The 15,191-nt window shown below is 48.1% G+C and overlaps 2 protein-coding genes across 2 annotated transcripts in view; both read right to left on the bottom strand.

Annotated features, from left to right (window-relative positions):
• IRAK2 (interleukin 1 receptor associated kinase 2) overlaps positions 1–12,232 on the bottom strand; it is a 16,772-nt gene extending 4,540 nt beyond the window's left edge. Inside the window, exons 1-10 of the mRNA XM_074550261.1 lie at positions 9,944–12,232; positions 8,447–8,626; positions 6,022–6,186; positions 5,191–5,303; positions 3,600–3,794; positions 3,086–3,150; positions 2,415–2,529; positions 2,025–2,134; positions 1,469–1,664; positions 729–791 (exon numbers count right to left, since the gene is read on the bottom strand). Of these exons, the coding sequence (XP_074406362.1) occupies positions 729–791; positions 1,469–1,664; positions 2,025–2,134; positions 2,415–2,529; positions 3,086–3,150; positions 3,600–3,794; positions 5,191–5,303; positions 6,022–6,186; positions 8,447–8,626; positions 9,944–10,382 (1,641 nt within the window). The 5' untranslated portion in view covers positions 10,383–12,232. The remainder of the gene's footprint in view (positions 1–728; positions 792–1,468; positions 1,665–2,024; positions 2,135–2,414; positions 2,530–3,085; positions 3,151–3,599; positions 3,795–5,190; positions 5,304–6,021; positions 6,187–8,446; positions 8,627–9,943) is intronic.
• A 154-nt stretch (positions 12,233–12,386) lies between these two features.
• Positions 12,387–15,000, bottom strand: VHL (von Hippel-Lindau tumor suppressor). Its single transcript, XM_074550270.1, has 3 exons — positions 14,700–15,000; positions 14,191–14,301; positions 12,387–13,815 (listed from the first exon to the last, which is right to left on the bottom strand). Exons 1-3 carry the CDS (start codon positions 14,926–14,928, stop codon positions 13,643–13,645), a joined length of 513 nt encoding a protein of 170 aa, XP_074406371.1. The 5' UTR covers positions 14,929–15,000; the 3' UTR covers positions 12,387–13,642.
• Positions 15,001–15,191: the final 191 nt, after the last annotated feature.

Genomic DNA, 15,191 nt, shown 5'->3' on the forward strand with positions numbered 1-15,191 from the left:
CAGCATTCTTACGCAGGCCTTTATAACATGTTAGAGAAATCAGCAACACAGGATCTTTGATTTTCTGAACCCCTCTGGACACTCTGAATTGCTTGCAGATAGTGGGAATACTGCTGCTCTCCCCTCCAAGGCTTCAGCCAGACAAGAAATCAGGAGCACACGCCACAGAAGGAATGCAGGTGAAGGCTGCTTTCTACAGATGGTGTTAATGCATTCAGTGAGTTTGGCTCTTCTGACTGCTTGTGAAAGTGGTTCATGTAGCTCTACCCTCAGCTTGGGAAACGGGTGAGGACATCAGTTCCAGGCACGAGCACAAGACAAACGCCTGATAAACGTCATGATGAGCTTCTGCAGCTCCTGCCCACCCAGGTTCCCCACTCACTGTGGCTTATACCACCTCCTCCTGGCACACAGAAAATGTGCAGCAGCATTTCAGCACAAAGCCTTGTCTCCTAAATATTCATCTATTTTGCAGTCTCTCCTAGTGCAATTCAGGCCAGCACCCATGAGTGGGTATGTGAAATGGGAATATCTACTGAGCTTCTGTTCTAATGGCAGGCAGGCTACTGACATTCATAGAACCAGGATGTGGCTCCTAAACTTCCCTTCTGCAGGACATGTACAGCAGACAGCAAATATCAAATTGTATTTAAATAAAATTAAAATTATTTTTATGACAGCAACCCCATTAATTTCTATTGGTGTTCATTACTGCTGCTTTTTCTTACCAGGTAAATCAGGTGTCTGTCTTCATCCAGTGCCTTCATCCCAGTCAGTACCTCTGCTAAGACCTAGAAAGTATATTTGAAAGATAAAATTATTTGTTCAGAATGAACTATAATTTTAAACTAAGTTTCTAACTAAAGAAATATTGAACTTTCAGTGCATTCTGGTATTATATTTTTACTTCAGATGGCTTAACAATGCCAGCTCAGGGCATTTATGAGACTTTAGGTCTACGTCCAAAGCCAAGCCCAGATTTTATAGTTCAACAGATATTGCTGAAACAAAGAATAAGAAGAAAGTAAAGCTAAACGTAGAAAAGAAATCATACTGAACAGAGTAACTTCCTACTTAAATGGAAACACCTGGAGATGGGTGACATCATAGACTATCAATTATTTTAGCTGAAACTATAAATGAACAGGCAATGTTTGTACAAGTTCATGTGGTGAGTCTGCCAGAATTTTGAGCATCTGGTTTGTTTTAAGCCATCAGCAGTAGTACTTTATTTACAATAAAAAACACTTTTATTTCTTTTATTCAAAAGATTCACCTAATTTTGCCACAAACTGAGATATATTTGGAGTGTGAACAATTCAAACCAGGATTTCAACACATTATAGAGCCCGCAACTATAATATGAAATTGCCAGCAAAACAACCATATGAGGTTCTTGCTCTCATATTCAATTTCTTGTCTAGAAACATCAAAATATAAACCAGAGCATGGAAAAACGGCAACATACCACACCACAGCTGAATATATCCACTTTTTCTGTTAACTGCCCATGTCTGACAAAATCTTCTGGCAGGTAAGTAAGAGAAGCTTGCAGCACTTTGGTTTTCATCACGGCATATTCTGATTTTTTATCAGAAGAATGCAGCCGCAGTCCAGAATGCCCAAGCTTTGGTGTAAAGTTTTCATCCAACAGCACATTTGAGCTGTGATAATGACAGACAAATAACAATATTGGTCAAATAATTATTTTATCTTGTGGCAAAGAGTTAGTTTTATACTTTTAAACTTAAGCACTGAAAGTGTCAAGCATTTGGCCTCCTGCATAGCACTGAAAGGATTAAGAATGTTAGAAAGCAAGAAGGGGAAAAATTAAGCACCAAAAAATTCAAAACAATTTACTGCCATTATTTAGGAAAGAGAGACAGGTTAAACAAAAAATGGCAAAGGCCCTACAGAACAAGGGACAGCAGAAAATACTGCAAATGGATTTCCAAATTGTATAAACTTAAGCCGTGACTAATTACCAGGTAACCAAGGAAGTGCTGATATGTCAAAGCACTCACCTCTTGATGTTCCCATGAAGAATTCCAAAATTATGCAAATACTCCACTGCTCTGACAACTCCTAAAGAAATGCTAATTCGCATCTCCCAGGTCAGCGGAGCAGAATCATCCTGCAAGGAAAGGAGGAAAAAATTGGTAATTAATGGAATAAAACACTGTAAGACATCGATAGTTTAGAAAACCAAAGGCTCAGCTGAGTCCCAGTCAAACTCCAGGCAAAACTCCAAACCCCAGAAAAGCTGCTGCCTTTCTGGTGCTTGCAGCCAGGGCTCTGGGCACCTTTTTTTTCTGTCTGTTTCTCAGAAATCAAAGAGATGCAATTGTTTTTCCTGGAATTGCAGGAGAGGACTTGCAATCACAAGTAGGTGTCAGCCCCAGATTATTACTCACGTGGCACTGCAGCTTGTTTTGCAGGGAGCCATTGGGCAAGTAGGGATATATCAGGCAGTGTGATCCAGTTTCCACCGAGAAGCCCAGCAGCTGCAGAATGTTTATGTGACAGCACCTGCAGGCACAGATCAGCAGCGATTTGCAAATGATGTAAGAGCAGCGCAGAAAAATACATTCCCGAGCTGGAGTAAGTTCCTAAATTCAAGGCAACTGGAAGGGTGTGCTGCAGCTGGAGGCATGGCTGGAAGCACAGCAGGAGGCACAGCTGGAAGCACAGCTGGAGGCACAGCTGGAGGCACAGCTGGAAGCACAGCTGGAGGCACAGCTGGAGGCACAGCTGGAGGCATGGCTGGAGGCACAGCAGGAGGCACAGCTGGAGGCACAGCTGGAGGCACAGATGGAGGCACAGCACGGTCTGGGCAGCAGATGAGGAGGCTGACTGAGCAAGAGCCCATCTCATTGCAGCAGGGCTCCAGGGTGGGCACTGTGTCCTCCCCAGCCCAAGGCTGTGCCAGCCAGGACCAGCAGGACCCCCGGGCACTGTGCTGCTTGCCCAGGGCTCCCACACAGGCAGCACAAGCCCGCTTGTCCCAGCCCAGAACAGTGCCTGGAGCACACGCCCCGTGTTTAACACCCAGCACCAGGCCACGAGCAGGACAGGCACCACTCACCGAAAGCAAATCTGCACCTCTGTATGAAAGAACCTCTGGGTGGAATCTGGGCTCGTGCATTCCAGCTGAAAAATGAAAACATGCAAGAGAATGTCATTTTACTAGGAAATTACTAGGACTTTGCATTTATACAGATATGGTAGTCTCTAGATGACAAGCTAGTGCAGGAAACAGGCAAGTACCACCCATGGCAACATTGAGTCAAAGCCAACAATTATTGGCAATTAGAACAAAAACTTGTGTAAAGACACCCCCGATCCAATCATCAATGCAGGCAGCTATACTGCAGGCTACTCCTATCTATAGAGTTAACGGAACTACTCACGAGTAAAGTATTCATCAAAGTGTGTTTTCTGAATTTAGGTTTAATTATTTACATAATTTCATTTTTACTTCCCCTCTTGTGTAGTTATTCTGGTTCCTTCCCACACAATATTAGACAACACCTGCTAATTGACACCTGCAATGTCATGCTAATAACACACCCTCTTCTACAAAAAGGTGCAGTACTTGCCTCTTTGAGTCTTTTGATGACAAACACCATGTTGTTCCTCTGACCTTTGTAGACATCTGCGAAAGTGCCTTCACAGATTCTGTTCTTGTCACTGAAGCTGTTGGTGGCATTGGCAATTTCCCTCTGGGTCCACAGGAGACTCCCGCTAGGGAGGTCAGCCATCGTCTCCTGCTGAGGAGCAGAGGAGCTGCAGGGCTGCACATGTGTAGGAGAAACAAGTTTATCTCATGATAATTCATAGGCTTTTTCCCTCTTTCAGGGTCATATTTTCCTTCCCATGTTTAAAGCAATCATTGTGATTGCTGAATGAAACTGTGAAAGGCACTATGCAATCACTCCTTAGGGTGTAGGTAACTCCTGTATTCATGTGTTGGGATGAGTAAAACTTTTGCACAGTAGAAATGAAATCAGTTACCAATCCTGCACTTCCACCTTTCCCAGGAAACAGACTTAGTTTTGTTTAAAAGTCCATATATTGATGTGAAGTGATGTTAGTCTGATTTACAAAAGATCTTAATCTTTATAGCTGGGTTACATATTAAGAAACAGCTGGATGAGAAAGTGGGGTCCCTCATAATGTAATTATGCTCTGGTAAACCTCATATCTACTTTTGAAGCATCTGATGTAAGTTGCACAATAATTCGTTGCATCCAGTGTGGCAAGTCCTAATACCAGGTATAATTACAGTCCTGCTGGAGCCTAATCATGAAGCTTTCACAACCTTAATGTGCACCCAACTTGAGGAAATAAAGCACTAACTTCTTCTCAAGAAACTCTGAAACTACTTGCACTCTGAGTCAGTCTTCCCTTCTGGCTGGTAGTCCTGGACCATGCTACTGTGGAAGAGTTTAAAGCCTCAGACAAAATAAACCAAAGAAAACAGGCCAAGAACAACCATGATGGGACTAAGGTGTGCCCACAGATCTGGGAAACAGGACAGATGTAGTTAGACTCTATGAAAGATGAGAGAACTGTGGGGAGGAAGGAACAGGACACTTCACGCTGAAATCATCTGGAACATGAGGAGAATTTTTCCCACTGTGATGGTTAAGCAGCTGAACAGGGGCTCAGAGAGGTGATGGAACCTTTATCTTGGGAAATTTTCAGTTGTCAGCTACACAAGGCTTTGAACAACATGACTAAATTCAATACTAGCCCAGTTTCGAGCAGAAACCACATTTTAAGGGTACAATGAAACTAAACAAGTTATGTGGTTCTGACTAATCAGTGGTATATAATGTCCTGTCCTGCTATTGCACCAGAAATGTAGGTCCTCTGTAATATCTACATGTGAGAGTCCTTCAAACTCAGTTGCTATTTGTGGGTATGCTATCCCTTCTGAGCTATGCAGGAAATAATACTGTAAATTTTTCCCTCACTGGTCCTTCACTGGCAAAAAAAGTGACATAACCACAAGCAATCTAACTGAAGCATTAGTACTGTATCCAGTCCAAACCCTTGGTATTGAGCTCAACGTTTCCACTACAGCAACATTTTTGTACAAGTAGAGGGATAACTTTAACTGAAAAAAGACAGAATGTCATAAAGGCAATTTTCCTTGTATAATCAGAGAGCACTAAGGGGATTTACCTTCACACTTGATAAAACAGGAGGATTGGACTGTAGGGAATTCAAAAGCTCTCTCGGGGGAGGTGGTGGAGCAGGGAGGGAATACAAGGCTCCTTCAGAAGCAGCACCTGAAACTGAGATAACAGCATTGAAAACACACCTTAGTTTTGTGATACCACCACCTGTGACTAAGGACAAAGGTCTAAGAATTGTGAAGATCTGGGGTATTTTTTTTTCAACCTTCTGACCAAAGATAATCTGTGACAAACTGTCAAACTGTGAAATTCTGTGTGAAGACAGGGAGCTCTCTTCCAGGTCCGTGTTTGCAGGATGACTGTGCAGCCCTCTCCAGCCCTGCTGGGGACACGGAGCGCCCTGTGCTGTGCTGTGCTGTGCTGTGCTGCTGCAGATGCTCGCCCCAGCACGGCCTAGGCTTCTCCCTTCCCTCTCCCAGCAGAGGGGCTGCTGAGCCCTGCCCGGCCCTCTGCTGGCCTGGGGTTACTGTGCATGAAGAGAGGGATATGGGGCAGGACATGCATGCCTGGTGCAGTCTGTGTGGAGCCACGATGGGATCAAGGCATTCAGAGACCTGGGAATCATCCTGACACCCCAGAGCACAGGGACAGCCAGCATCTCTCAGGCCAAGGGGGCCAAAGGAAGGATGACCAGGGAGCTGTGTGCTGAAGTCAGGAATAAACAGGAGACAGCAGTGCTAGGACAACAGCAAGCACTCAGCTGTGCCCATCTGGAGACAAGGTCTTCACTGTACTGTCCTGACCGCAGACACACAGCAGCCTCAGCAATGCAGTCACTTCGTGTCAGAGCGAATCCAGAGTCCAGCACTGTACTTACTGCCTGATGGCACTGCTCCCAGGTGTGAGGAGTCTGGGCATGGCAACAAACTTAGGGCATTTTCTTTGTCTCTCCTTTTGCCTTCTGTGGGAGGGACAGACATGATCTGTTTGGGTGGCTCTGGCTCTTCCTTCTCAGGGCTGGTGATGCTAGAGGCTGATGTCCCTTCAAAACAGAGCAAAGCGAAGATAAAGATAACCAGACAAAACAGAGTCTGACTCTAATCAGTGACCACAAAATATTCCTAATCAGGACATCAGACTTCAAATTAACATTGAGACTATACCCATGACATTAACTTTTACTTAAAATTAACAGGAACTAATTGCTTCAAATAAATACCAGCAATGACTATTCCAGAGATGCAGAGACTCTTATAAGAAGAAATTAGCAATAATGATATGGTTATCATTTTTTATAAAACATCCTTCAGGTAATGATCTCAAATCACAAATACCTCCCAGCCTAAGAGGCATTGAGTTCTCTGCAGTTGTCATAGGACTGAGGGGAGGATGGACAGAATTGTCTTGGGTTTAGCCAGTTAAATATTTTAGGACTGTTTTCAATTGTGTGATTTTAGTGCCATCCTAGCTTCATTCCCAGGAAAAACTTTCCTCTACAGGACTACTTGCAAGAAATACTAAGAAAAACTCATACTTTTACTTAGCAACAGAAAAAAGCAAACCAAAGACAATCTAGGGAAAACAAAAAATGGTCAAAGCTCAAAACTTATTGATATATAAGGAAAGTTTATAGGATGAATTGTTGATTCACTACAGCTCTAACAGATCCTGTGCTGTACACAGTTTGGCAAAACCTCAGAGTCAGGCCTGAAAAAGCAACTTGAAGTCTGACTAAAGTGCAAAGATACAGTGTACAGGAACTTAAAACTATGTACACCTGAGGGGGGATTATTCAGATGAGATTAGGCTACAGTTAGGATGGGAAGAAATACAGTACAAAAGTTCAGGATGCTGTGATATATGAGGTTGTCAAAACCTCCAAAGCAGGTGAATTCTTATCTCTTAAAATGCTCTTAAAACTGAGGTTGAAAAGGAGCCTGAAAATGCCCAGTGTGCACTAGGGGTGATATAAGGGCTTTCTCCTGGCTGTAGTTTTAAACTTTTATATGGCACCTTTTATCAGCAATACATTTAACATTCTCTTAAAAAATCCAAATTAATGTTTTATACATTATACAGAAAAAAACATAAGCCCAAATATTATTACATGGTGGTTCTTATCTTGCTGTTCTAAGAGCTTTGGTGATCTCAGAATCAAATGTGCCAGGCCTCTGTTTGCATGTGAAAACAGACAACAGCTTTGTGCTATTTTACTTGTACAAACCAGGGCCAGGAGTACCTGGAACAAGCAGGAAGCCCAGTGTTTGTTGTGTAATCTGGGCTACTGGTATGAACTGTGGGAGAGAAGCCAAGCATGACCAGGCTCTGAGGCTGAAGAACAGCAGGGCCTGAAGAGCCATAATGGCAGAAATGGGCACGCTCTCTTTGAGGTTTCCATCTGTTCCCTTCAATGCCACCTATGAACTCCGCTCTGAATGAAACCAGGTCTGAAAACTAAAACTCACAACACTCAGGTATTTTTGCTACTGTCTTAGAATGCTATGAAATCCCAAATTTTACAGGGTTTTAGGATTAGCTGTCAAACAGTCTGCAGGCCCTTAGTCAAACCTGACAGCCCCTTCATTCTGCAGGCAAGTACCTGTATTCTGATTTTTCCCTCACATGGTTTAACCTAGAAGTCTCAGAACTTAGCATTACTTCCCTTATTCAACCTACTTTTCAGGGTTTTTTATGACTTTTGCAACTTCCTGCATGTCAGACAAACAAGGCAGCACTGCAGCTAAGGAACTGTCATAGATAACATCATTATGGGCATTCAGAAGTGGGACTAGAGAGTGCAAAAAAACTGTTGAATGGATGTAGAACTCTTTGGGAAGTAATCTGCCAGCAAAAGATCTCCCTTTGTGCTGTGTCTGATTCCTTTAAGCAGGAATGAATTGAACTGTAGTCATGTAAGGACCCCTGACACAGGACCAGGCCTGAAGGGCAGGGACTCTGTGCAGCCTCTGTGCTCTGAAATCCTGTCTGGTGTATAAAAGCACCAGCCCTGGTTTGGCCTCAGCCCATCCTCCTGGCCCTTCTGGAAGGGTCCAAGATGGCACCACAAAGATGGGGTGATGAGCTGCGGGGAGCCGGGAGTCCACCCGTGTCACCTCTTCCCTCACGCCACCACTCCCACTCGAGTGAGCAGGGAATCACAATCAGTGGAGACACTGTAGAATTTGACACAGGATGCGACTTCTAACAAGAAGCTTCTTCAGCTAGCAAGGAGGACATCCTAGGAGGGCCAGGGGGCTGTGGGGAGCAGCACAGAGCCGTGGGAGGAAGGGGCAGCTACTCACAGTCCAGGATGACCTGAGCTGCTCGGTAAAGCTGCAGCCCTTGCAGCAGGTCCAGGAGCTGCTGCACTGTCGCCAGCCTCACTCCCCACCACCACATGAGCTCCCTCGTGATGCTGATCCCTGTCTTCTCCATGCACTTGATTTTCCGTAGCTCTGTTTGATCAGTGATCACATAGGAGGCTGGCGGGAGAGAATGGATATTGCTGTTTAAATATTAGAAAAAACAGGCAAAGGCAAGCAGGGCAGGCTAAGGCGTGAGATGCAGTTTGCTTTTGCATTTGTATATCTTTAAAAGAAAGGATCACAATAAATTACCTATGTGGACATGAAGAAATTTCTGTTCCTAAAGTAAGATATCCCTTTTCTTCCTTCAACTATTCTGGAAAAAAATTTGTTCTATCAGAGACACCTGAAGACTCACTCATACTTGTCAGCGTATTTTCCCTGTAAACTTTCTTCTTAATACTTTGTACAAAAGTAAGGTTAGATTAAATTCCTGGGGTGATTCTCCCAAAATAGGAGAATCAGTGGAGTGGCTGCACTGCCACTTGCATTCCTAAATCCCTGTGCTGTGGTGAGCCAAGCAATAGCTGAATCACCTGGGTGTTAGCTACACCTGGATAAAGCTATCAGGGAAACGCAGCTGTTTTTGGATCCTGTGCCAAAGCTGACCCTACACAATGTGTCCCAATTCCTGACCATGCCCGTCACCTCACTGTATTCTCCCCAGCTCGCTTACCCGTACAAACCCCCTCCCCTGGCGAGTGCCCAGCTCCAGCCCACACACCCAGACACAGCCCAGCCCGGAGCTCAGGAAAGGGCCAGGGCTGGGGTGCTCGTGTGGAGACAAAGATCCCTGAGCTCACCACGGCTGGCTTTGGAAGGACATCAGAAATACAGCTCTGTGCATCTGAAGGTGGTGCAGATTAATCCCACCCTACATCAGGAAGTTTAACTGTGGTAAGAGCTTATTCAGCACAGTTAGGGATGTCACGTCAAATAAAGGAAAGCAGGTACTAAGAAAAGATTCAGCGTAGAATTGTTTGCGCAGGGATACAGAAAAAAGAGTAAATAACTCAGGGACTATATTTTCTGTACTTACTGACTGTACCTAGCCAGGACCGAGAAAAACAGGGGCACAAAGCATGAGGGAATATACATGAAGATAAGGAGGAAATTAAAAAACAGAACATCTGAGCAGATGTGAGGGACGTTGTGGAAACAGGCAGTGAGAAGCGGCAGGAGACACAGTGTGACCGGAGAGGGAAGTGCGAAAGGTTGCGGAGAGTGAGGGGAAGGAGCCTGGCTGCCCAGGAAAAGCCAAGGAGCCACGGAAGTCTGGCATTCCAACTGTGTTTGAAAAGCAAACGCAGAGCGGTGCCCGGGAATTCCCTGCTGACAGGATGTGCTCCGCCGAGCGCCGGGAAGCCCGCGCCTCCCAGCACGTCCCAAAGGCGCTGCTGTCCCTGCGCCGCCCAGCTGCGCCGTGCCCCTCACCGAATCGCATCCAGTCGTAGTCGCTCAGGCAGTCCATCTTCTGGCAGAAGTCCTCCAGCACCCAGGCGGGCATGCTGTGGATGTAGAGCGCCGGGGCCGGGCCGGCCCTGGGGGCGAGGGCTGGCTGCTGCAGGGCCATGCCCGCACGGTCCCGCTCCCGGTCCGGACAGCCCCTGGTCCCCGCCGCGGCCATCAGCAGCGCATGCTGCGCGCCGGGCCACGGGCAGCTCTCCGGCCTCTCCTCCGTTCCCCCGAGCCTGCTCTTCTCCGGGGCTGCCCTCACAGCCTGTCCCAGCCCGGCCGGCGCGCTCGCTGCCGGCGAGAGAGCCCGCGGCACTGCCGCCGATCCCCGGCGGGCTCCGAGGCTGCTTCCTGCTCCGGCTGACGTCAGGCCCCAGCCCCACATGCAAATCAGATTTTCCTTTCCAGGAGCGGTCATTGCTCCAGCCCGGTTGCCCCATTACGAGTGCCGGAAGCGAGAGGTGCTGGCGCAGGGCCGGCGGTGCGGCCCAGCGGGACGGCCCCGGCAGGGCCGCGATCCCGGGCGCCGTGCCCGCCGCTCCTCGGGGAGCCCGGCTGGCCCTGGAGAGAGGCTGCGAACACACTGGGGCCGTCCCGCAGTGCCTGCAGAGGATCGGGCACCGCCGGAGAAGCCGCCCAGCCGCCGGGCGGGGCCGCGCACGGAGCCTCCGGCCGGGCTCGCCCTCACGGCCGCGCACCGGGGATCACCCGTTACAGTCGGCGGTACGGTACGATAGGCAGGGAGTGAGAACTAAACAACATCGGAACTGGTCACAGCGCCAGGTCTTGCTTGTCAAGGGTTAGGTTTAAAATATGTTCTTAAAGTAAAAAATTTTTTCTGATTTTTTTTTTTAACCTGATTTTGATAAAAACGTATAATTAATTAATTTGCCAGTGTAAATATTACCAATACTTCTGGCAAAAAGGAGAGCCTTCCTGCCGTACTACTGCTGCTAGAGACTGCCAGCAGATACGTAAGTGTAACTATCAGTCTTCTGGTCCTGTTGTTCATACTTAGCCCTAGGTCCAAATTTGTATGAATTGAAAGAAGTGCTGTAAGTTTTGACAGCTTTTAATTCAGCATTTCTTTGTATTCTGCATATATGTTACAGTACAGCTTACTCTTGTTTTCAACTTTCAAACTTTTGCAGTTTTCTACACTTCCTGGCCTCAGAAATCATTAACTTCTTAGCTCTGCTGTGACAATGAAAAACTGAAAAATGCAATATTGTTGTAGCTATAAGATCAAAGAATGGAAAAAATAAACAAAACTACCAAAATTATATTTAAAATATGACAACTCAAAGACTGCCTTGGGATATAATAGTTGCATTTATGGGGTTTTCCCCTCCCTTTCCCCTGCTTACTGTCCCTCTGACACACACCTAAATGCTCTGAAAGTGATGTAAGATGAGACTGAAATTGTGTTGCAAAGAACTGCATAAAAGTAGGAAGAAAATACTTCTTCCCCTTAGGTACTGGAAAAACTTGTGAAACCTTTTGACCTATTTGCCTCGGCTGGAAACAAGGGGAAAGACCACATCCAACCACATGTATGACTTCAGTCCTGCCCTGAATGTCTCAAGTAACACAGGTTCTTCCTGGGGAACTGAAATCGACAGAGTAGAGGCTGGAACAATGCTGCGTGTCCCTGCCCTGAGGCCTGCCCTTTCCGAGTGCTGCGGGCTCTCCCCGAGCGCCGGAGGCTGCAGTGTCAGCAGCATTCATTCCCCGGGGTTCCGCTCCCCGGGCTGCTCCCGCGGCGCCCACCGAGGCCGTGCTGGACCGACTGAAACCACCCAGGGCCAACGCAGCTGCCACAAGGAAAGGACAGCTTTCACTCGTTACTAACCCATCTGAGTAACTGCTACAAAATACGCTCTAATGAGAAACACAAGAAATCACAGACCCTGCCCAACTCAGAAATACCCAGAAGGTGTGTGCCATGTACAGACTGTTAAACCCAATACCAGCTAGGTTACAGGAAAAGCTGCAGCCAAGCAGGTCAGCGATGCTGCCATGCTCACTGCAGTGCACAGCCCCACAGACAGCAGGGGGAACCTCCCCTCAGCAATGGCCAGGAGCAGGGAACAGCACTCTCTGACCCTCAGGCTCCCCGGGGCACCGACCCCAGTCTGCTCCAGAGCCCTGCATGGGCTCACTTTCCCCTCAGAGAAATGTGAGAGGTGCTCAGAGCAGAACTGGACAGCAGCCCCGTTCCTGCCCAGACGCTGCTGAAGCTGTGCTCAGCGTTCATGAGAGCCACAACACAGCCCTGCAGCAATGGGCTGGGCAGGCTCTACAGTCCAGAGTGTCTGTTTGCTGCCCAACCACAGCGACTGTCAGAGTATCATCAGTATCTGTATGAACAGAATACACAGAGGCACTGGGGACTTACCTGACAGAATTACAGTCAGAAAGCTAGCAGGCATTTCCATTTTTATGTCAAAGATCAATTTCTTCAAATATATAACACAAACAAGTTTACAAGTAGGGAGACATTGCATACTTACAAAATACATTGAGATTCTTGGTTTCACAGCTACTCTCAAAATGTACAACTGGAGAGAAACATATTCACAGAAATAACCTGCTTTAATTAATCTAACCAATCTGCTTCTAACCTGAGCTGCACCACATCTTGCTTGATGGACAATTCATGTAACACTAAACTATGCTGCTTTGAACTCTGTGTTCACACCAGAGCACATTCCACTGAGATGTGGGGAATACAGAACACAGGCAACAGAACACAGAGAAATATCATCTCTCCTTCTCCAGCCTGCTGCAAGCACGGCCCTGTTTGTGAGCTGGCTGTGTGAGCCAGTACAGCTCCCACAGGTCCTGAGAAGACACAAGCAGCTCGAGAGGCCACGCTCCCTGAAAAGGCCTCCTACTACAACCTGGACTACAGCACTGCCAGGGGAAAAGGCAGAACTTAAAGCCTCCACCTCCTGTGAACCCTGCACAGGCTGCTGGGCAAGCAGCTGTGTGGGACAGGGCTGTTCCAAAATGAGGGTCTGGTCTGTGTGGCTGAGATCAGCCAGGCAAGAATCCTATGACAAAGGCAAATAAGGCATTTGAGGTATGATGACAGTAAAAACATGTCAGACCCAGAGCTGATAGGACATGGTTTTGTACATGGAAAGGTAAGAGGCAGAATAACCTGCAAGCATTTACACATCATCTTTCCACCAATGTAACGTTTGTCAGACCCTCAGGCACTGCTAGGAAACAAACCTCATGTACAAACCCCTCATGCTCTGTGACCCACAGGCACATTGAGGCGCCATGTGAAAGGGAAATTCCATCAAAACAAATTACTCAAACAAAACTCATGACTCTTACAACCATTAGTCTGGGCTAAATTAATCCTTGGTGTAATTTTCTTTCTAATACAATGAAAATTACTTTGTATAAATATTTTCCATTTAGCTGCCCTGATCTTACCCTACAGTTTGCAATACCTGCAATGAAGAAATTAACTGAACCATCAGAACCCAGCATGCCTCCCAGTGCTGTTCAGTCTTTGGGATTTGACTGTCACCAAAGTTACTGAGTTTGTGTTTCAAAACGTTAAACGGAGGCATCAGCTGGTGTGTGTCCTGGCGACTCTCACTGCTCACTCAGTGGTTTGTAATGAGGAGTGTGAAGTGAATAATCCTGTTATTCCACAATTTAGTTCCTCAGTGCTTCACTCCTCTCCAGAGAGAGCCGCCGAAGATCCTTCCAAATGTCAGGATGATCCTCCAACTCTTCGTATAGCGACTGAACAATGTCCAGTTTCCTGTAGTCCATGGGGCTGACCAGGCTGCGCACAACCTGCAGACACCTCTCCTTCAGGGTGAACACTGCAGTCAGACACAAGCACAACACAGCCTCGTCACGAGGGCCCACAGCTGCAGCTCCAATGCCAACAGTGCTGCTCTGAGCCTGCGAGCGCAGAGCACAGCCCGCAGCAGTGACCCGCCACAGGCTGGGCTCTCCAGACACGAGACCGAGGTGGTTCTGCCATGAGGCACCTGCAGAAACCCCTCAGAGACCCCCTGAAAGGAGCTCTGCCACCAGCTCCATCCAATACAACAGCTCTACCTACAACCCCTCACCACCTCTCCCAGTGTCTGAGCAGGTTTAATTTCATGAGGATCTGATTTCTCACTAATCCTAACAGGTCCAGAGAGACCAGGTTCAGAATTCCCCAGAGCACGTGCGGTCCTGTCCCTTACCTGGCAGTGTGATGTCAGCTTTGGTCACATTGGGGGCTGCCACAAACAGCTCCTGCTGGTTGACGAGCAGCCCGTCATAGGTCCCTGCATCCCGGAACAGCCAGAGGTGCCCTGGCAGGGGACAAGGTGGGAATGCACCAATTACAGAACTTTTTAAAGAGCGCCGCTGCGGGGCATCTACTCACAAGCAATCAAGCTCTCCAGCTGAGCCCTGTGCGCACAGGGCACTGCCACGGCCCCAGCCACTGGTATGAATGGGGAGGGGAAAGGGAAAAGGGGAGGAAAAAAGGAAAGGAAAAGGAAAAAGGGGAAAAGGAAAAGAAAGAAGAAGAGCAAAGGAAATTGAGAGAGAAAAAGGGAAAAGATGGGAAAGGCAAGAGTGGAAGAAGGAAAAAGGGAAGAGAAAGGAAAAAGGGGGTGGTGGGACGGCAAAAGGGTACATTCCACCGCCATCAGCTCACCCACCCGGGCCCCGCGGGGCCCAAGCCCGTGCCGTCCGCCGTACCCACCCCGGTAGCTGCGCATGACGCGCCCGCTGCGCGGCTGCAGCACCGGGTAGCAGCGCGGCCGGCCCTCGAAGTCCAGCCAGACGGGCAGCACGCAGCGGGGGCTGTGGTTGTTGAACACGACCTCGGAGAGCTCCCGCGTGTTGACCGAGCGCAGCACGGACCCGGACCCAGACTCGGACCCGGCCTCGGGCCCAGCCCCACCCGGGCGCCCCGGGCCTGGCGGCGACATCGCGGCCCCGGCCCGCCGCGCGCAGGCGCCAGGGGCGGCACCGAGGAAAGACTCCGCCCCCCGGCAGGCACCGCCCCTCGCGCATGCGCTGCGGGGCTCGCTGAGGGGCGGGGCCCGGCGCGAGGGGCGGGGCTTTCAAGCCTCCTCATTTAACAAACGGACGGAGAACAGCAACGGGCGCTTGGAACGCGAGTCGTCACCGAGAGCCGCGAGGTCTCTGTCATGTCTTATCGCCCAGCAGCCCCAGCTCACAGCTCTTGTGA

The sequence above is a fragment of the Zonotrichia albicollis genome, chromosome 12 (genome assembly GCF_047830755.1).
Source record: "Zonotrichia albicollis isolate bZonAlb1 chromosome 12, bZonAlb1.hap1, whole genome shotgun sequence".
Classification (NCBI taxonomy): Eukaryota; Metazoa; Chordata; class Aves; order Passeriformes; family Passerellidae; genus Zonotrichia; species Zonotrichia albicollis.

Bases quoted from the DNA above. Each gene is read 5' to 3' on its own strand.
- VHL (XM_074550270.1), bottom strand. From the start codon at position 14,928: ATGTCGCCGCCAGGCCCGGGGCGCCCGGGTGGGGCTGGGCCCGAGGCC. The intron at 14,302-14,699 runs GTGGGTACGGCG...GTCCCCTGCCAG, and splicing joins CGTCATGCGCAGCTACCGGG to GGCACCTCTGGCTGTTCCGG. The intron at 13,816-14,190 runs GTAAGGGACAGG...GTCTGACTGCAG, and splicing joins AGCTGACATCACACTGCCAG to TGTTCACCCTGAAGGAGAGG.